General features: G+C 42.6%; 1 protein-coding gene across 1 annotated transcript in view; it reads right to left on the bottom strand.

Moving 5' to 3' along the window:
• Window positions 1-11,146: 11,146 nt before the first annotated feature.
• LOC122551431 (Krueppel-like factor 7) overlaps window positions 11,147-22,473 on the bottom strand; it is a 79,527-nt gene continuing 68,200 nt past the window's right edge. The window contains exons 3-4 of the mRNA XM_043693329.1: window positions 20,424-20,547; window positions 11,147-14,079 (exon numbers count right to left, since the gene is read on the bottom strand). Coding sequence (XP_043549264.1) covers window positions 14,028-14,079; window positions 20,424-20,547 — 176 coding nt within the window. The 3' untranslated portion in view covers window positions 11,147-14,027. The remainder of the gene's footprint in view (window positions 14,080-20,423; window positions 20,548-22,473) is intronic.

The raw sequence follows: 22,473 nt of genomic DNA, 5'->3' as shown, positions 1-22,473 counted from the left end.
CCTTAGTGCTACATGCTGATTACTTGCTTAGGATAGAAAAATACCATGAAGCAATAAAATCCATTACAAAGAAATATGGGATTGTCAACTACAGGTGCAGGGTATGCTTCAGTTCACAAGCTTTACATTTGGAGTTATATGTAAATAGAATGTAAACTGCAGGCAATGCTACACTGGCTGAAGCATCGGTGTGTAAAGCATACCATTTGCATTTGCGGTCGTTGCAAAATACACAGACATTTCTTCCGTTATTGGCAAAATTCTGGAGGACCAACTTCATGGAGATACTATGGCCTGGCAATTGGCTGAAATGCTTGACTTAGCCCTTCTTACTGAGCACAGAGTCCACAGGGTGAATGTTTCTGCAGGATAGGGTTGCCCACTTTGGCTCAATGTAATCCTAAAGGTTGCAACATATAAAAGTCCACCTCCAATTACTTGCTCAGACAATACAACCAACCTTTGTTTCCCACCTCCATTATTTTGTAGAAGTCATTCAAAGAAACACAACACATAATAATGATTTTTCTCTTGGCTTTCTTGTAGCAACACCCAGGAATACCCAAGAGGATAAAATCCTACAAATCCTAAATAAGGTTTGAAAAGATGTTGCTGCAGAGTGAGGATTTCCAAAATTCTAGAATGGCCCCAACAGATTGGAAGTTAGTCATTACAACACCACTATTGAGGGAAAGAGAGACAGACAAAACAGGGAACTGTAAGCCTGCTATTGTGAGATCATCCATTTGGAAAATAGTGGATTTTTAAAAATATATCCCCACACTACTGTTGCACAGGAGTCTACCACAACACCCATATTGCTTGTGTACCTAAGTGTGGGGACTCGCTGAAGATACCATGTGCAAAAGACTTTATTCAATATTTCCAACACCAGGAAACAGCCAAGTGGCCACGGATTCAGTGCCGAGCAAAGCCTGATGACAGCAATGCTGATGTGAGAAAATGAAGATGAGGTAGGGAATGCTGGATTCTACTAAGGAAACCCAAACCAGGCACTTTAAAAATAATATCTGATCAGAGAAAGTCAACAGGGGGTTCGATGAAATTGTACTTCACAACTTTATTACACACTTCCAACAATGTAACTTATTGGGTATTTAAAGGGGAACTGATAGATGATGCAGTATATGGATTCCAAAAGACATTTGACGAAAAGAAATGAAAGGGTTCATGGAGTTGGGACTGACAGATAACCTGGTTGGGCGATCAAGTTAAGAAGAGGTAGCAAAGGGTAGGGTTAGACAGCACATTTTCAAGTTGAATGACTGTGACTAGTGGAGTGCTGCAAGGATCAGTGAGGGGTTTCAGCTATTTGCACTCTTATCTTGTGATAAAATTAGATTGTGTCGTGTCCTGGAAGCTGGAGAGTTAGCTAGCTGAAAATCGTACATAGACACATAGCTGCTGCATTCAATCCACCCAGGAAAAATGAAGGGACTTGTTGCCTGGCTTTCAATAGGTCACCCCAAGCAGTTCAAATGGCATTGGGCAGGAGTCAAAGGTCAAAGTCAGTTTTATTCAGTTAGTTAGATGGAATCAGTCAAGGGAGAAATTTGCTACCTCAGTCAAGCAGGGAACAAAGGCCCCTTAATGAAAAGGTGCTGTTATAGCATATTCCAAGCAGTTAAGGTTTACAAAAGCAAAAATAGGAACAGATGCTGCAAAAACTGCTGAGGTTTTCCAGCATTTTGTTTTTGTTTCCAATTGCCAGAATCCGCAGTTCCTTGGGTTTTTCTCAGAAGTTTATGGAAGCAATCTGGTGCCACTAAGCGATAGACGTCAGGGCTCAGGAGAAGTGTCAGAGGCTTCCAGAGCAGTGAGGGCTTGGAAGAATTTCCATGAGCTACTAATAATTAAAAGAGCAGAAAGTGGCGGTGAAGGAGCCCAAAAGAAATTGCTTATTGGAACTCAGAAAGGTTGAGGTTCAGAGAATTTCAGAGGTAACAGCCATAGCTCGAAGAAGTCAAATGTTCAGTAAAGAGTTGAAATCATGCTGTAATTAGATCCTTGCAAACTGCCTCAGGAATCCAGAAAAAAAAAATCAATTTCAAAAGCAACTGAACTATCCACACTAAGCAGTTACTGACGAGGCATGAATTAAAATGGCATTTGCGGGAGTTTTGTGGTTAGATAATCGCAAGTGAGGAATTAAGGTTTTCAATGAGAATTTGGTGGCCCACAGTATTACTAACATCTCGATAGATTGCGGAGACATCCATAGGATCTGTCAGAACTCCTTTTGCTGTTTGATCTAGTCTGCGAGGCATTCTAGTTTGTCACAGCTAAGTCATGTTAATTCTGATTCTTAGCATCCGGCTGCAGGGAAGGTGCAAGAGGGAGGGTTTCAGATTTATGGATAATTGGGACTCATTCGGGGGAAGGTGGACCTCTACAAACAGGACGGTCTTCACTTGAACCAGAGGGATACGAATATCCTGGGTCGGAAATTTGCCAGTGCTATTCAGGTAGGTTTAAACTAGCTCAGTAGGAGGGTGGGAACCTGTGTCGCAGTTCCAGTACACAGGTGGATGAGAGTAGGGAGGACATGGACAGGATTTCACGGTCACAGGAATGTGCTGGCAGATAGCAAGCTGGTTAGAAGTGTGTCTACTTCAACGCCAGGAGTACCCAGAATAAGGCAGGTGAGGTTGCAGCATGGATAGGTACCTGGGACTTCGATGTTGTGGCCATTACTGAGACATGGACAGAGCAAGGTCAGGAATGGATGTTGCAGGTTCAAGGGTTTAATCTTTCATTAAGATCAGGGAAGGTGGTAAAAAGAGGGGGAGATGTGGCTTTGTTAGTCAAGGATGGTATAACAGTGGCTGAAAGAACATTTGATAAGGACTCGTCTACTGAAGTGTTATGGGCTGAAGTTAGAAACGGGAGAGGAGAGGTTACACTGCTCAGAGTTTTTTTTAATAGGCCTCCGCAAAGTTCCAGGGATGTGGAGGAGAGGATTGCCAAATCGATTCTGGGCAGGAGTGAAAGGAACAGGGTGGTCAATATGGGGGACTTCAACTTGCCCAACTTTGACTGGAAATGCGATACTCTAGTACATCAGATGGAGCAGTGTTTGTCCAATGTATGCAGGAGGGTTTCCTGACACAGTATGTCAAAGGTCCAACAAGAGGGGAGGCCACACTGGATCTAGTACTCGGTAATGAACCAGGCCAGGTGTTTGATTTAACAATAGGTGAGTGCTTTGGAGAGAGTGACCATAATTCTGTTATGTTTAGTATAGTGATAGAAAGGGACAGGTACATTCCACAGGGCAAGAGGTAAGATAGTGAAAGAGCAATTATAATGTAATTGGGAAAGACTTAAGAGGCATAGAATGGGACAGCAAAACGCAGGGTATGGGGACAATCGAAATGTGGAGCTGGTTTAAGAACAGATATTGCATGTCTTTGATAGGTATGTCCCTGTCAGGCAAGGAGGAAGTGATAAGGTAAGGGAACTGTGGTTTACTGAAGAAATTTTAATCTCTTGTTAAGCAGAAAAGGAAGGCTTATTTGACATTGAGGCGAGATGGTTCGGATGAGGCAATGGAGAGTTAGAGTAGCTAGGGACGATTTAAATAGAGTTAAGAAAAACAAGGAGGGGACATGAGCAGTCTTTAGCAGGTAGAATAAAGGAGAACCCTCAAGCTTTCTAAAGTTTTGTGAGGAATAGAAGGTTGACGAGGGTAGGAATAGGGCCGGTCAAAGACAGAAGTGTGAAATTGTGCGTGGACGCTGTGGAGATCGGAGAGGTGCTAAACAAATATTTCTCATCTGTTTTCACTCAGGAAAAGGAGAATATTGTAGAGGAGAAGAATTGAGATTGAGGTTAGTGAGGAGGCGGAGGTGTTACCAATTCTAGAAGGTGTGAAAGTAGATAGGTTCCCTGGGCTGGACAGAATTTTCCACAAAGCTAGGAAGGAGATGGCTGAGCCTTTGGCCTTGATCTTTGAGTCGTCATTGTCTAAGGTTTAGTACCAGAGGACTGGGAGGATTGCAAATGTTGTGCCATTGTTCAAGGACAGCAGTAGAGATGACCCACCTAATTATAGCCCAGTGAGCTTTATGTTTGTTATAGGAAGTGTTTTGGAAAGGGTTATGAGATAGGATTTATAATCATCTTGCAAGCAACAATTTGATTGGAAATAGTCAACATGGACTCGTCAAGGGCAGGTCATGTCTCAAACCTCAGTTTTTTGAGGAGGTGACCAAGCATGTGGATGAAGGTAGGGCAGTTGATGTGGTGTACATGGATTTCAGTAAAGCTTTTAATAAGGTTTCACATGGTAGGCTACTGGAGAAAATGTGGAGGCAGGGGATTGAAGGTGATCTAGCAGTTTGGATAGAAACTAGCTTTCTGTAAGAAAGCAACGTGCGGTGGTTGATGGAAAATATTCAGCCTGGAGTCTGGTTACTCGCGGTGTGCCACAAGGATCTGTTTGGGGACCATTGCGGTTTGTCGTTTTTATAAATGACTTGGATGCAGGCATAAGTGGATGGGTTATTAAGTTTGCAGCTGATACTAAAGTCAGTGGAGTAGTGGACAGTGTGGAATAATGTTGTAAAGAGACTTGGATAAACTGCAGAACTGGGCTAAAAGGTTGCAAATGGAGTTCAATGCAGATAAATGTGAGGTGATTCACTTTGGGAAGAATAACAGGAAGACAGAATATTGGGTCAATGGAAAGATTCTTGGTAGTGTGGATATGCAGAGGGATCTTGGAGTCCATGTACATAGATCCCTGAAAGTTGCCACCCAGGTTGATAGTGCTGCTAAGAAGGCATACAGTGTGTTAGGTTTTATTGTTAGTGGGATTGAGTTCCGGTGCAGTGATGTCATGCTGCAACTGTACAAAATGCTAGTGCGCCTCATTTGGAGTATTGTGTGCAGTTCTGGTCACCCCATTACAGGAAGGATGTGGAAGCATTGGCAAAGGTGCAGAGGAGATTTACCAGGATGTTGCCTGGTCTGCAATGAAGGCCTTATGAGGAAAGACTGAGGGACTTGGGTCTGTTTTCATTGAAGAGAAGGCAGCTAAGAGGCGATTTAATAGAGACATACAAGATGATCAGAGGATTAGTTAGGGTGGACAGTGAAAGTCTTTTTCCTAAGATGATGTCATCCGCTTGTACGAGTGGGCATAGCTACAAATTGAGGGGTGATAGATTTAAGACAGATTTAGAGGCAGGTTTTTTTACTCAGAGTGGTATGGGCACTGAATGCCCTGCCTGCCAATGTAGTTAACTCAGCCACATTAGGAGCATTTAAACAGTCCTTGGATAAACATATGGATGATGATGGGATAGTGTAGGGTGATGGGCATAGATTAGTGCACAGGTCGGTGCAACATCAAGGGCCGAAGGGCCTGTTCTGCGCTGTATTGTTCTATGTTCTAAGTTGTGTATACGTAGTATGTGTAAATTGCTGTGACTTTCGTTTAAACTCAGTATAGTTTGTTCATTCAAAACTGTGGAAGCTTATGGCTTTATTCTCTTAAGTACCTGGAATCTTAAATGACATCTAGTTTAAACAAAACATTAGCCCATTATGGAATTATCACTAATTGGGTTGATAACATTAAAACTATGCTGTAGGATGAACAACAAATGTATCCAAGTTTACTGATGATGCAAAGCTAGATGGAAATGGAAGCTTTGAAGACACAGAGGATGCAAAATGATATAGGGAAGTAAGTGGGCAACAACATTGCAGATACAGGATATAAAGTGGGGAAGGGTGGATTGTTCAATTTTGTAGCAAAATTTGAAAAGCCTAACATTTTTACAAGGCAATATAGGCAAATATAGGCAGTTAGAAGGACTGATGTGTACTTGAAGAGGAATCATCCAGCATCTGGATAAAGTACAGAATAATGAAGCCTGGTTACCTTTTTTTTTGCAATGCACATCACTGAAGCAGTACAGTGTGGTTCTTGGGAAGGCTGCCCAATTCCGAGATGTTCAAGTAAATTGGGCTTATGTTCTTTGGAGATTGTAAGAATGACGTGTGAACTCATGGAAGGCCCAAAAGTCTGAAGGAGCTTGAAAGGGCAGACAAGGAAGTTGTTTCCTTACTGGGAAACTGGAAAGAAAAGGTAATTTCAGGATATGTGGCTGACCATTTAGGACCGAGATTAGGATGAATTTCCTCACTCAAAAGGTTGCAAATTTTGGCAACTGTGGATCTCCATAGTTGAATAGATTTGATTCTGCAATACATAAATCTTTGGTAGTTCAAGGAAAGAAGGATATGGGGAGCAAGTGGTAATGTTGATGCACAAAATGCTTCCTGATTGCACTAAATGATGGAGCAGACTTGGAGGACTGGGTGAGCTGCTTCTGCTTCTAGTTCTTATTTTATTGAGATTCACTTTCAATTCCTGGAAATTCATTTTGCCCAACTGTGGCATCTATGATACTGAGGTACCAAGATTGATAAATCTTCAGTAACAAAAAAGCAAATCTCTAAACTATAATCACAACTATAATCTCACCTCACCAGAGACTGAATACTATATGAGAAGAGTCATTAATTCCACTCGTTGAATTGACTATAGACAGCATTGCTTTGCAGGTGGATCTGGAAAGCAGATTAAAATTAAAAACACTAACCCTCCAACAGGTCTGGACACTCTCTGGTGTTTGGCTCCACAGGCACTGATACACTACATGATGACCAGTTATGGAATGCACTGCCCAAGAAAATGGTGCGGTGGAAATAGATTCAATTGTGGCATATGGATTATCTTAAGGGGAAAAAAAATTGAAAGGCTACAGGAAAGGACAGGGAGGCAGTGCTGGCCAGGATGTTCTTGTTGCAAGCCATCTTGGACAGAAGAGGACAAATTGTCTCTTTCTAGGCTATAACCATTTCTTGATTCTGTCTCAGTAGGGGATTCAGTTGCAGGGAAAACAAATCAGGGAGGAGATCCTTCCCCCATTTTCTTACAGGGGTTATGGTGAAACAAGTAACATGCCCTGTCTTCCTTCAAATGTTGTGGCTGGAGGAGTCAATTGAAAATTTCAAAATAAAGATAGACAGATTTAATTAGGTCAGGGCATTAAGGACTAGGAAGCCAAGGCAGGTAGATGGAGTTAAAATAAAATTCAGTCATTATCTAATGGAATAGCCTATTGCTGTTCCTCTTCTGCTAGCTATACTTTTCTTTGCAAGTTCGTGAGTAGGGCAGATATCCAGACAATCAAGCAAAGAATTAGCAGACATTTCTTCAGGAGAGGTTGCAGCATTGTTTGCATTTTTTTTAATTACGTGTTCATAAATTGCACATCAAAATAAAAAAAAACACAAGCCATATATCCCAGGCCGAGCATATTCTAATGTATTCTACACATATTACATTCTTAAATAAAATTGCTCCACATAACAAATTTTGCATAGATATCTTACAATACCAATTTAAAAAAGAATTAGGAAACAGACCAGTAACAAAAATAAATTTTTCTTCTGTTAATAATTTTGTAACATTAACATACTACCATCATATAATACAAAGAATGTTTTCTCTTAAGACTCTTTGTACAGTAAAAGTAAAACAGCAGAACGGAAAAGAACAAAACAGGTAAGGAGAAAGAAAATAAAACACCAAAGATTTTCAGGGGCAAGTGTATGGAACTCTGAGAAATGGCACCTTCCTCATTCAGTACACAATCAATAGAGCTTGGACCTAACAAAGCTGGATGTGGATCCCCAATATCTCCATCTCCCTTTAAACCATCACACATCATCTGGGCCCTATTAAACTTCCTGGCAAACCGAGCAGTTTTCTATCCCTAGTTCTTTTGGAGGCCCAGGGCTGGCTAACAGAACTTGCACATGTTTAAAAAGAATCGAATTCAGAAGTAAATTGTTGCAAGACAGGTTTACAAGTGTGGACGACTTCAATCAGCAACTGAGAGAACGTGCTTAGAAAGCAGGCCCCGATTCACAAGAATTTGGGCAGAGGGTAGCAGATTTCGTGGGGCTAATAAGCAGGATTCATCCCAGTCATGACAAAGAGATTTGCAAAATAAACCCCAAAACTGAATTTTTACATTGCCCCCTTCCCTTTCAAAATATATTATCTCCACTGCTACATTGGTTGGGGGGGTGGGGGGGGACGGGGACAGGAATATGTTACAATAGAGGAAGGTTACCTATGAAAACAAGCAGAATGTGCACAAAAGATAATCTCCATTGTGAAAGGGTTATCATATTCAAAGGGTGGTCATACCTCCAGGACTGTCCTGGAGTCTTCAGGAATGATGAACAAATCAATTGGCCACAGTCATAAGCAGTCTGGAAAAGGATCATTTATATTCTCTTCTACACACCTAAATGCTGCATTTTAAAGTAACCCTGCCGAATCAGAGGTCAGGTGATCAGATGTCCAAACCAATGCCCCTCTTCCTGGATCCTACCTCTTCAACATAAAAAAAATTCAAAAACAAAACATTACAGAGGAGCAGAAAACATGGTAGATTTGGTGTTGGTGGTGGTGGTGGGGGGGGGGGGGGGGGGGGGTGTAGAGAAGAGGAGGGGTCAGATTGGTGTACATACCCTGTATAGAACAGACCCCTATCCCAGACCAGAAAAATAAAACAGTAAAAAAAGCAGAAAGACATGGGGTGCATTTGATCCCTTTGGTGCTAATGAAGCATGCTGGCCTTGAAGATTTCTATTTCAGCATTCTAGAAGTAAGGCTGTCAGCAATAGGGTCTCCATGGTTACAGTACACTTGGTGTCACAGTCTAAATTGGAGAAATTTGAGACTAAATACAGGTGGGGTGTTGCATTAGTTTTTATACACCAACATAATATGTGCAAACTGTGATTATTAGTCACTAAAGTCTACTCCTTCACCCCTGTTGTTAGTGCAATGGTTTCTCCATTGGCCTTACACTCCCTCTGACCGTTACTCTGGCCACTAACAAAAGGCTGTACCACGTCTCCCTGGGGAAATGGGGGAGACTAGCTACCTTTCTGCCACCCGTCTCCCACAAGAAATGGAATTCCCTCTAGAGTCTGGGCACCAGCCTTTGAGTGGTATGGAACAGCAGCATATGGTGAGAATGGTGTGTCAGGAGAACGAAAGCAGAGCAGTTTCAGGTGGGATTTCTGGGGTGAGAAAAAAAACTGAACCAGACTGGGCAATCAAAATTGTCGCATTCAATGATACTGCTAGCTGGAGATTCAAATACATGGAAGACCAGTTGTCTTTTCATTCAACCCAAGTTAATTCTCCAGTAGAAGGCAGACCTAGGAACTGGAAATTGCAATCAAGTCTAAATCCCATTGCTTTTGCAGTGCGCACTTGCGCAGTGATGAGCTCAATAGTGCCACCATTACCTTGGGATTCATTTCTTTTTGAAGGCCAGGCATGCAGCTATCATTAGACATTGAGTTGTTCATACCGAGCATCTTGCTACATGGGCAGCACGTGACTCAATGCTGTTGAAAGACTGCTGACCTGGAGGTTAAGTATGTCATGATGGTCAAACTGTAGAGCGGGAGCCGAGGCAGAACAAATGCTCCTCAACAGTGCAAATCCTACAACAACCTGAAATCTTCCTAGCCTCTCCCATCACTCAGACTACCGTAAACTATGTGAGAGAGCCTAAAAATGGCAGAGAGGCAGAGACCAGTCCAAGTGTTGAAGGAACTTAGGAAGTTTTTACAAACAGGTTTTGTTGGTATGATACATGCTTTGCGGGCAGCAGCACTGGCATTAGAAGAGGTGAATGACATGATGGAATGATCTCTTCCCCTCTTCATGCCTTGCAGAGTCACACTGGATTCAATTCAAGATCAATGACCAAGAAAGACTAAATAATGAGACGCAGAGCAGACATGGAAGACAGAGTTTGCTAATGACTGGAATATTAAGTGATGCAGGCAGAATGCGGAAAATATTGGTACTTCTCTATTAATGAGATATTGGCAGTGAATAGCCCAGCCCTCAGCCATAGTAAGAGGGAAATGATGCTCTGGCACAATTAGTATTACCACAATGAAACATTTTTTCCTCAATTAGGAAAACCAAAGTAACACAAATGTACATCCTTAGAATGATTATCAATCTCCCTTCTCAACTCCATCCCCAAAAAACATTTGTTGTAAAAAATTCAAAATGCACATTCCTGGTAGCCAATTCACAACATCTATATTCAGACATTTTAGGTGTTCTGTCTCCTATAATGGCAGTGCCCATTTCTATGTTTGTGTCTTCATTTTGTTGGTATTGTGCACTAGAAATTGGCGCTCTGGGCACATAAACTTCATTGAACACCAATGTCTGAATTCACACCAACTGAACTGACTGGTAATGCACAAGAAGAAAAACATTCCAAATATGGTGTATGGGTGGTTTGGCATGGGAAACCTAAACCCTACCACTTGAGTGGGCATTTTATAGTGACAATAGACTTTGGCTTGAGCTATTTTGATAAGAGTTATCCAATCAAACAATCCAACTAGAAGGGCATAGTAAGAGTGAAGTGCATTGATCAGTCAGTTCAAACATGATCAGGATAGACCATCCAAAAAAAAAGTTTATGAATGATTAGAAAACTGCAAGAGGGAGGAGTGAGGTTACAACATGACAGGATGTGGACCAGACATCCCTATTCATCCCGTGACTTCAAACTAGCAGCATCTGCGAATCAGCTCCAACACAAAACCTTTCAGTAATTTCTTCAAGGACACATTAAGGACATGTTTTTTTTTAATCCCAGCTTTATCTTGGGCAATATGTTAATGCTATTTTGGCAGAACATGGCAGGGAAAAAATAAAGAAAAAAACACAGCAGGACAGAGATAATGTGAGAGAGAGAGAGAGAGAATAAATATTCAATCTATACAATATTATAAACATTGGAGTTCTGATTCTCAGATCACTTAGAATGCCAATGAAACAGTTCTAACCATTGTTCATCTGAAACAGTGATACTTTCAAAACAATATATATTTTATATATATATATATAAAACTAGCCTGTATGGATTTATTCAGCTAGTTACAAGTCACCACTGAGCTAGCAGAGTGTAATTTTAAAAAATTGTCAGCGTCATTTTCACCAAAGGACTCCCCCACCCCCCCAACTATCCCCCACTCACCCCATCCCCAAACAAAAAGATATGAGACTGAGAACAGACTATGCTGCAAAGGATTAGTAATGGTAAATCAACCAGGTGCATTCTCAACTGTTTGACAGGCACTGTAGTGTCAAACTAACTGACCAGGATGAGAATGCTGGAGTGCATCAGAAGAGCTGATTGGAGAACAAAGTGAAAGTCATGTGGCGCCATGTAGATCGATGCTTCAAAGGATATGGGGCAGCAGCCAGCACAACAGAGGCAAGGGCAAGCATCTACATAAGGCACAATTCTCAATGCATCAGAACCTGGTCGTATGTTCACCACTTGGACTGAGAGTGTGTACCACGTTGGGTTGAGTTGATTTTCCCTTCTGGGTCCCTGGTAAACTGCCAGTAATGTACCCCATGCTGTCAATATAATGAATCAGTGGCAAGTTCATTTGGGGCAAAAGGGTAAACTGGTCAGTAATGACAGAGCTCACAGGTGGTCATCTGGTGTCCACGTACAGCTACTGCTGGAAAGTAGGTTTATTCTTAAAGACTTGTGCAATTTGGAGAGACAAGACTATCTCATGTAAAATAAGTTGCTTATTAAATCTTACTCGCTTCAAGACATTCTCTTTTCCTTCAACTTCACCCATCTCCCCCCCTCCTCAGCATCAAATTTCTCTATTCCTTGCTTTAAAAGCTGCCAACTCTAGGAACCCTTCTTCTAGTTTAAGCCATAAATAAGATGCTTGCCTGCTCAATGCTCTCTCTCAATTCATTGGAAGGAAGTGTGAAATTTCATATACTTGTCCTATCAATTTCCAGCTGTAGAACACCTTTCTCAGAGATACAGGGCCTATTGAACCATTTGAGAAGAGACCGTGGAAACTAGACTGGAAAAGCAGGCCATGTAGTTGACTAGATTTGCCACAGATACACAAGTTGTCCACGGTCTAACTCTCATACAGGTTTGAACCTCAGATATGCAAATTATCAGGCTTCTTTCAACGAGTCACCTTTCCCATGTTCTCAGGTGACCAGAACACTGCACCTTCAATGCAATGGCATCAGGATCAACTCTACAAGAAGTTGCATAGAAGTGCACAAGTCAGAATTTTGTAATGGCCAAGGGTGGGTCAAACATTGAAAGGCCTCAATCAGGCATCAAAACAGAAAAAGGAAGTTGAAAGTCAAGCTGAGAAAGTCAGTCCAGCAGAAGTCTATAGGAGGTGGCAGATCTGACGGGTCCTTCCAGCCATCAGAACTCAGCATGAAACAATCTTACTAAACTACCAGCGGACACGAGTGGAATGACTGAACTGTGTTGTGTGACTGCGAAAATACTTGAGTTAAATAAATTATCTTTTAAAAAGGAAGAGACAGTGAGAGACAGCGAAAGAGAGCAAGAGAGAGTGAGAGAACTGGTGCTCTTCATTATCAAATGTCTGTCCCAATCTTTGGTTTGTCTCACTGGCCAGGAACAGTGCGTTAAGAGAAGACAAGGCAGTCAGCTGGAGGGCGACTTAGCTTGGCACTCCTTGGCATTAGCTAGACAACGAGGCGAGTAAAAAGACTTCCTCCAAAGCAAGAGAGAGAGAGAGAAAGGGGGTAAAAAGGCCGATAAAGTGATTTGACTGTGTCAACCCGTGTGTACCTCAAAAGCTCAGAATCATATTGTAGCTTGGCAGCTGGGAAGAACACATGAATATCTGACTGGGAGAAGAGCGATTTCACCAACTTTAAACTAAATTCACCTAGTTACAATTACAATAGGCCCTCAATCTACATGGAGGGTCAATTAGAAATCGCCATTTACAAACCAAATGTTTATAGTTGAGCTGATGTGAAGGTGCAAGCCTCCCATCAGCCTTTTCGGTAAAATAAATCCCGCACCTACCCTCTCCTCCCTTTCATGCCCTCACATCCCAACATAACCACTGCCCACCCACCCATCCACCCTGCCCCCAACCCCACAACATTGACCAAGTCTGTGCAGTCAGTCTGCGGTGGGCAAGGTCCAAGCAAACCATTTATAAATTAGTTAATTCACATCTATTTCAGACCAGTTCAATGCAAAGATTTGGGAGGAGCACATTTGAAGGGGAGGGGGGTGATTCAGCCCATTCCCACAAGCCTAGCTGCGGCTGTATTTGGATTAGCCCAGAATGGTGCCAGCAGCCATTGATCCTTCCAAATGTGCAGTGTGTGGGGACAGGCATTGGGTATACAAGCGAAAATGAACAGGACGCCATCAGCAACCGTTTGTTTGTATTGTTCAAACTTCACTACACTGGGTGTCCTCTTCAACTGAGGAGCAGGCGTGCTTCTCCTGCGTTAAAGGAAATCCCACTCGGCTGCAAGTGCTGAAAAGGCCCACGATGGGTTGGCATTGGCCACACCTGACGATAACCAGGTTACACATGACAGAAACGCAGAACTGGGTTGTAACCACCATTTCCTTCTCCTTGTAGGTGGTCTCGATGTGTCCTTCCCCAAACACCTATTGTCTGAACAGCAGAACACTGACAATGTGGAGATGATCCCCGACGGGAGCTGGACATCCACGACTGGAAGGCCAATTGGTTTGCGAGTAGACCAACTGTTCTCACTGTGAAGGCTTGGAAGGTGGTCTCAAGTTTGTAATCCCCTTTGGTTTCCATGGCAACAGAAATCCAAATGCGATTGAAATCAGTAATCATTTGGCAGTGTCTAACTGACCGATAGACTGGATAAGGCATAACCAAGATATAGAGTGTGTGTGGGTGTGTATACAACTATAGTGTGTGTGTGCGCGCGCAAACATGTATGCACACATGCTCACTGCAACATGGCAACAAGTTGACCACATGTCTGTGTTCTTGAGGAACAGGTCATTTCCCCGCTAACAGTCATGTCATGGTGTTGTGTAGAGTTCGGTATCTTCTCAAACATGTCTCTTCATGTGAAGAGCGAGGTGATCAGATCGGGAAAAACACCTGCAAACAGTGAGAGAAAGAAAATTGATCCCGTTAAAAGTTAAAACAGCCTAACCATGTCAGGGTGTCAATATCTTATTCAAGTATCCAGGTCTACAGAGAAAGCGTCACCCTCTTCTCTATCCAGCAAAAACGCAAACCTTTTCTCCCTCTCCCACAACCAAGGAATTCTTTCCCATGATTGCTTCTTGTAAAGTTTTGTAAATATTGTAAATGTAAATTTGTAAATATTAGCAAAAACTGCACGTGACAGAAACCCAATTCCAACCTTGCAGCCTTCAGTGATGGGAGGAATGCAGAACCCTGGACTCGGGAAAATATTGTATAAAGTGTAACGTCACCATCGCAATTCCCCCAATTGAGTTAGAAGTGAAGAGCAAGTTGGAGACAATTTTATTACATGACCTCTGTGCCTCAAAAGGCAACAGAAGCTGAGTCACTGAATATTTTTAAGGCAAAGGAATCAAAGGTCATTTGGGGTGGGTGGGAACAAACACAGATGAGTTATAATCTCACTGAATGGCAGAGTAGGTTCAAGGGGCCAAACAGCTTATTTCTACTCATAATTCATTTGCTCATAGTTTGGCCTCACAAGGGCCTCTCTCTCACTTGCCTGATTGGAGATAGCTCCACGAGTATCAGATGCCACTTACCACAGCCTAAGCCAGTGTGCCTCAATGAAGAAGAGTCAAATTGTGATCCTGCCCTCATTGTCCAATACCCAGCAGTATCTAACTCAAAGATGGGATCATCAGGAACTCTTCCTGAATCTGTTACACAGAATTTGGATCTAATTGGCAAGGGAGAAGGTGAAGGGAAGATTAAGTTTCACAATTTGTGTCCAAGCCACAAACCATTAGCCTGAGTCAATGCTCAGGAGCAGGAATTTAGTTTAATATTCCCAATGTATCTAACAGATATGCACTGAAGGTCAAATGCAAATCTGGACATGGTCTAGTTTGGACATGCTCCTAGCATCCTATCTGATTGAACAATGATGAGGTACTTTGGAGAATACAGGTATTAAGAATAATTGAAGAGGCCTCTGCAGCACACCAACAGGTAATGAAACAGATTTGCAAGAATCCTTCCTTTATACAAGACTCACAATCATAACACATTTCAAGGTATGTACTGGTGAGGAATGTCATTTGACACATTATTCACCCCTTTTTCCTAGTCTCCAATCCCATTCTTGAAAGATTCTAAGGTTCTCACAAGAAATAGGACCTATTGAGCTTGCTCCATCATTCAATATGATCATGGCTGACCTTCGGTCTCAGTTTCATTTACCTATCTGCTGCCATACACCTTGACTCCCTGAAAGATCAAATTTCTGTCTCTCATCCTTCAATATATACAATGGGAGCATCCACAACCCTTTGGGGTAGAGAATTCCAAAGAAGTGCATCCGTTGAGTAAAGAAATTTTTCATCTCAGTCATAAATGATTGGTCCCTTATCCCAAGACTGTACCATTGTGCATTAGATTCTCCAGTCAACAGAAACAACCCTGGTGCCCACCCTGTCAAGCAAGATCACCACTCACTCTTTCAAATGGTAGAGAATATAAAATTACTCAGCTCCCATCATAGGGCCACACTTTCCCTTATAGTAACCAATTATTTAAATGGGTGCCATCTTTACTGCCCTAACTGGAAATTCACTCCAAGTTTCGTCACACCTTGAGATAAAATCAATATTAGATTTGCCATTTGCTGGTATGAACCTGTTGACCCTTTGTCAAGCTTTCCCAATTTACTTTTCACATAATTAGCTGCATAAATCTTTTTCACGTCATTGATGATTGTGAAGTCCTTCATGGTCACCACTCACACGGTGTCTCCCAATGAAGATGTGCTCCTAGGCTTTACACAAAGCTCTTCATAACCTCAGTAAGCAGGTGGGCTGACCAGAACATCATGCAGTTTATATGCTCCAAAGAATGTCAGTGTAATTCAATGTCAGCACGCTCAGTTAGCAGTGCTTTTGTCAAAAATACACTGCACACCCAAAGCAATACTGAGGAAGTGCACAGATGTTAGGATTCCTTGACATTGGGACCAGGTTTTGGAGGGTGCTCCTCAACTGGAACAAGACCAATGTCTTTGTGGTGCAATCCACGAGAACGGACAGGGTCACCAAGCTAAAAAACCCAGAAAGATGAAAGAAGTTGCAGAAAGAATTAAATGAGACAGATACAGTACAAAATAGTAAAATATTAGGTGGGGTCAGAATAAGAGGGAATGCAGTTGTATCATAATTAGGCTAAAGTCTATGTAAATACACAAAATGTGTGTTAGTAATATTGGTGAACTGCAGGCACAGATAGCGAAGGGGAAACATGGTGTTGAGGTAAATATAGAGAATTGGCTTTTAAAAACGACATGATTAGCACCCACTAGTCCACTCTGTTTCCAGTCCAGCAAGGGAAGCCTTGCTCAAATTGGGTCTGAAAAATAAGTCAAGCTAATGGGGTTCAACATCGATAGGGGAACATTTCGGGATCAGTAATCATGGTAACAGGAGGTTTAAATTATTTTTGGAAAGGAGCCAGCAGTACTCCAGGGTAAAAATACTTAATTTGAAGAGTGCCAGTTTCAATGGAATGAGAATGGTCCTGCCCAGGTAAAAGGGAACTAGAGATTGATCTACTACAGTTTTGCCTGCAAGAGGACCGTCTTTAAAGTGACGACAATTAGGGGTACATTCAAGATACAATGCTACAAGGGGTTAAGGAGTGTACAGAATCAGAGATTGAATCCTCCAGGTAAATGTAAGCAGATCATTGAAGGTGATGGAGCAATTTGCAAAAGACAGGAAAAAGGCATGAGATCCCAGGCCTTATAGAGGATTAAAATTTAATAGCAAGAATTTTATAATAAACCATTGTAAAACACAGGTTCAGTCTCATATTGTGTTCAACTCTGGGCAAAACACTTTATGAAGGTCACAGCGGCATTTGGGAGGGCCCAGAGCAAGTTTATGAGAACTCTGGAATGAGGGATTTTTGTCATGTGACTAGATTGGAGAATTAGGGGCTGTTCCCTTTAGAGAAAATTGAGAGATTTGACAATAGTATTCAAACTCATGAGGCATCTATACAGCGCAGGTAAAGAAACATGTTCCCATTGGCAGAAGGGTTGAGAACCAGAGGACAACAAATATTGTATGACTGGCAAAAGAAGCAACTGTATCATGATGAAAAACATAGCATGTGGTCAGGATCTGGGATGCACTGTCCGATGCGTGGAGGAGACAAATTCAACTGCAGTTTTCAGTAGGAAATTTTAAGAGAAAGTATTGCAGGACGATGGAAAAGAGCTGAGGAGCAGGACTAGAGCTGCTTTTGAACAGAACCAATGATTACTACACTATAGGACCTTTCTTCTACTTTAGCAGATTTCAACTGAAGAATGTCTTGGGATGTCATACAGTTGTGAAAGGCACTCTCAAAATGCAAGCTTATGCCTCTGTAAAGGAAGATTACAATCATGTGACCAAAGGTATTTTGCTTCACTGTCCACAGTGTCCATGAGGTTTAGCCAGGGGATTCTGAGTGAAATATTACAGTTGGTCAAGAGATCACGTGAAGAGGCCACCAGCTAAGAACAAGGTCAGACTCAGTTGGTACACTCATTTCAACCGTGAACAATAGAGTGGAGTGATCACTTTAGAGAGATTTAGTGACATGGGAAATAAGACAAAAGTGAGAGATGCAACAGAGGGAGCTAAAAAGCAAGAAAATGTACAGAAAAAGATTGAATACAGTAGAAAGAGTAGAGAGGGGGCCAAGGTTCTCCTCCGTCAACGTTCATAAGCTCATTATTTCTACCAGATAGCACTAGGTGATCAGAAGTGGAAACATGTCAACTTGACCCAATTAAACAAAGATTCCCCAGTATGAGCGCGCAAGAACGAGTGAAGCAGAGAGAAAGGATAAGAGATATAGAGAAACTGCGAGAGAAAAATGACGAGGGAGCAGGGAGTGAGAGAGCAGACAAAAGAAAAAAGTAGTAAGTGTGGCACGTGGGAGTGAGAAAGAGTAATAGAGAGCAAGAGGATGGAAGGCTTGTGAGAACAGTGAAAGAGACAGAGAGAGATAGAGACAGGCAGGGAGAGACAAGACACAGTGGATCTGATGGGTCAAAGTGGCAGGTGGGTAGCGATCTGTTCAGCAGATGGCACCATGAGCAGGTGTGGATATGGCTTCTCACCAGCTGGCATGCTGACTGCAGTCAAGCAGTCAGCGGGACATCTGATCAGAGCGCCTCCTCTCCAATCTCTCACACACTCCTCCCCTTCCCTCAGCTTGGCCTCGTGTGCCACCTCAACACCCGATTAAGTTATTAGACCGAATTAATGACAGGCTGCACAGTTGTCGGCAGGGAGCTCACGCCACACAATGCAGCCTGCCAGTTCAGGGCTGTGCTCACGGCTTCATTAACTGAACTCGACTAATGGGAAATAAATGACAGCACAAGATGAGAAGAGTCAATAAATTATTCATAATCGCACCCGTGCATTAACAGCCCCACAGGTAGTGGTTAGATCTGTAGAGGCAGCAAAGAGACTAATACAAACTGTGTGAAAGAGAGAGAGAGAGAGAGAGAGAGAGAGAGAGAGAGAGAGAGAGAGGCAATGAATTAGAGAAGGGGAAGTGGAAGAGGAAGAGGACGGCAGACAAAGTAGTGATATTCAGAACACATGAAAGAATCAGCAGGAGAAAAAGAGAAAAAATGATTGAGAGCAAGTAATGGAAAATGGATATATATATATATATTTGGCAATATTCAGACAGAGACCAAGCCAATGATGGGAAGCCAGACAATGAAGGGTGGCATAAAGGAGTATTCTGGTCCCAGTATGACAGCACAGCTATTGGCCAGCTGACTTTCTGGCATGATGCCACTGGTAGGCTCCAAGGTGTCAGAGTTGGGATAGCTGCCAGGGTAATAAAAATACTGCTCAGTGATGCTCTAGTAATGTGCTGTCGGCTTATTTACTGCATCTTGTTTACTCTTTGGGTTATGTACAGCACACAGGATTTGGGCAGGGGCAGGGAGGAGAGATCCAACTGCATCTCCTGCTTGGCTCTCTGGATTAAACATGAGGTTTGAGGTGCACTGGTACCTTTCTGATGGGTCCAGCCAATAGGCTGCATTTGATAGGCTGCAAGGCAGCCGCTCCTGAAGATAACTTGCAAGTTCTCCAGCAGAAAGGCAGGATTAAACAGAACCAGTTTCAGAAACACATGCCTGGTCCAAAGGACAGGAAGGGTTTGAAAGAAAGAAACTGACCCATCCAGTGTGTTAACTGGAGGTGGCCAATCAGCTTCTCCCACACTGAGGCCAACAGCTGACGTGGAACTGGTCAAAGGCCTCAGAGGTTTATCACCATTTCAACACCAAGATTCTCTTCGCTGGTCTTGAGAGAAGAGGGGTATTCAGTTATCTACTCTGGGCAACCATATTCCTGGAACTTACATCATATGACCACCTGGTACTGACCACTCTGTCCCTAAAGGTCACCAGAATTATCTTCCCTATTTTCATTCTGCTGTAGCCTCCATTAAAAACACTGATAAGGGGAGACTTCTTTTGAAGTTTATTAATCTGGGGATTTCTCTTCCTCAGAAAGCAGTGGAGGGTCAGTGAATATATTCAAGACCGAATTAGACAGATTCTTGACTAACAGAGGAGCTGACGCTAATGGGGAACAGTAGAGTTAAGACCACAAATAAATCAACCGTATCTTATTGAACAGCAGCGCAGACTTGAGGAGCCAAACAACCTACTTGCTGTTCCTATTTCAATCAGGAGATCATGAGAACAAGTGAAAAGACCCCTCCAGATCAAATTGGAAAAGTTTTGAATATCCTTCTCATTCAAAATCAGACTAGCCACCATCATATTAAATGGCAGAGCAGGCTCAAGAGACTGAATGGCTTACTATAGTGTCTTACTTGCCTTTATATATTTAAACAATCTTTCTTAATTCTCAATAACCATACAAGTGTTGAACAAAAATGAATTTTAAGAGAAAATATTTTTATTTTGTTGACCAGATTAGATCCGAATGAATTCAACATTGAATTCTATTGCAAACTGGTTAGAATGTCGACAACTGGTTTTGGACACAACTAGGGGAGTAGGATCAGTTCTAAAACATGGAGCTGGAGTAAGGTGCCAATTAGGGAGCAGCTATCGAGGCCTAGATTTGAAAGTCTTATACATTGATTGCCTTAACGATGCCCTGCACCATGCTTCCTCACACCCTGACTCTTAACCTTTGCTTCCCCCCACTACATGACGAAGTAGACAGGTTGGTGTGGTGCCTCCTCACCTGTCACAGTGGTTACACTTGAACGGCTTTGCCCCCGTATGTTTCCGATAATGTCGGGTGAGCTCATCACTCCGTGCAAAACGCCACTCACAACCTTCCCATGAGCACTTGTATGGCTTCTCACCTGCAAGGGAGATAATCCAGAAAAAAAAAACATTATCCAAGGCAGGTAAACACCACAGCCAGAAGTGGAGTCAACTACAGGACACCATCACAATACAGTCCCTGACCCACAGCATACTGCAGTCCCAGTATATAGTTGTAGACTGGTAGCACACTACTGCAGGATATAATCTTGGGCCTACAGCAGCACACCACACAAAATTTCAACATATGAAATGTGAGAAATGTCCAATACAGTTTTCAATCCTATCAGGAATTTAAGCCAACAGCAATTAACAGCCTGCATTCTTCAAACTGGCCATCAACTGGAAAGTCAAGTGGGCCAAACAATGGATATAAAACAATTTATTTTCCTTTATTTGTATTTGGAGCATCTTCTATAAATCAGATCTGCAATTCTAAAGGGGTCCAGAAAAAGGAACTGAGTGAGACCAGAGGTAAGACTAGCATTTATACATAGCCTTTTGCAACCCCAAAAGGTGATGCAGTTAATGTGCCTTAACAATGTAGTCACTTGTTAAATAGAAAGCAGATCATGGGTAGTTAATAAGGGTATCCCGGTCAGGAGTTGATTGATGATACAAGGTAAAAGACTGCTTATAGTTCAGGCAAGTTTTGTCCTTCTACAAAAAGAATGATAACTGAATTAATTTCAGGTCATACTCTTGAGCATTTTGATAACCAGGCTGAGCCATAACTGGAACATTAAAATCAAAAGTTGTTTACTGAGAGAACTCAGCATCTGGAGAGACTCCCATGCAGTCGTGAGAACTACCAAACCATGCTCATCAGGAACTCAACAACTGGCCAGGCTTTGTTGAAGGTTCTGAAGACCGGACTGCAATCTCAAGCTTATTTAGGATGAAGCTAGTGCTCTGATTGTACTCACCCAATACTCTGTGGCTACACTGGAGCACCCTCTTGTCGCACTAATACTACCCCTATCATGCCAAGACACTTTTGGAACAGTTCTAAGATGGTGTTTATGCCCCAGAGAAACTTGCAATCCACCCCTCCCCCAGGCACAACACTCAGTCCCAAATGAGTTTTAGCCATTATATGGTGTAATTGCTACTTTGTTGGAGGCTGATTGCACTGGACACAACCTCCACACACCCTATTTGCCAGCAACATTTTCATCCAGGGGTCACAGAATAAACAGGTAATGCTGGCCTCGCTAAACTTTCCTCAAATGCAGTGGCTTGCTAGATCATTTCCAAGGTTAAGATACAAGGTAATCAGAGGGTTAGATATTTTGGACAGAGAGAGCCTTTTTCCTCGGATGGCGATGGCTAGCACGAAGGGACATAGCTTTAAATAGAGGGATGATAAATATAGGACAGATGTCAGAGGTGGTTTCTTTACTCAGAGTAGTAGGGGCGTGGAATGCACTCCCTGCGACCGTAGTAGACTCGCCAACTTTAAGGGCATTTAAATGGTCATTGCATAGACATATAGACGAGAGTGGGTTAGTGTCGGTTAGATTAGATTAGATTAGATTACAATGTGGAAACAGGCCCTTCGGCCCAACAAGTCCACACCGCCCCGCCGAAGCGCAACCCACCCATACCCCTACATTTACCCCTTACCTAACACTACGGGCAATTTAGCATGGCCAATTCACCTGACCTGCACATCTTTGGACTGTGGGAGGAAACCGGAGCATCTGGAGGAAACCCACGCAGACACGGGGAGAACGTGCAAACTCCACACAGTCAGTTGCCTGAGGCGGGAATTGAACCCGGGTCTCTGGCGTTGTGAGGCAGCAGTGCTAACCACTGTGCTTCAGATTGGTTTCACAGGTCGGTGCAACATTGACGGGCAAAGTGCCTGTACTGTGTTGTAATGTTCTATTAAGTCAATTGCAGTACCATAGGTCTGGAAACGTGTGGATCAGGTAAAAACAACGAATTCGCTTCTCCAAAGA

Source organism: Chiloscyllium plagiosum, chromosome 7 (genome assembly GCF_004010195.1).
Source record: "Chiloscyllium plagiosum isolate BGI_BamShark_2017 chromosome 7, ASM401019v2, whole genome shotgun sequence".
NCBI classification, from domain to species: domain Eukaryota; kingdom Metazoa; phylum Chordata; class Chondrichthyes; order Orectolobiformes; family Hemiscylliidae; genus Chiloscyllium; species Chiloscyllium plagiosum.
Note: the sequence above shows the minus strand (reverse complement) of the source record. Positions and strands in the feature narration are given on the sequence as shown.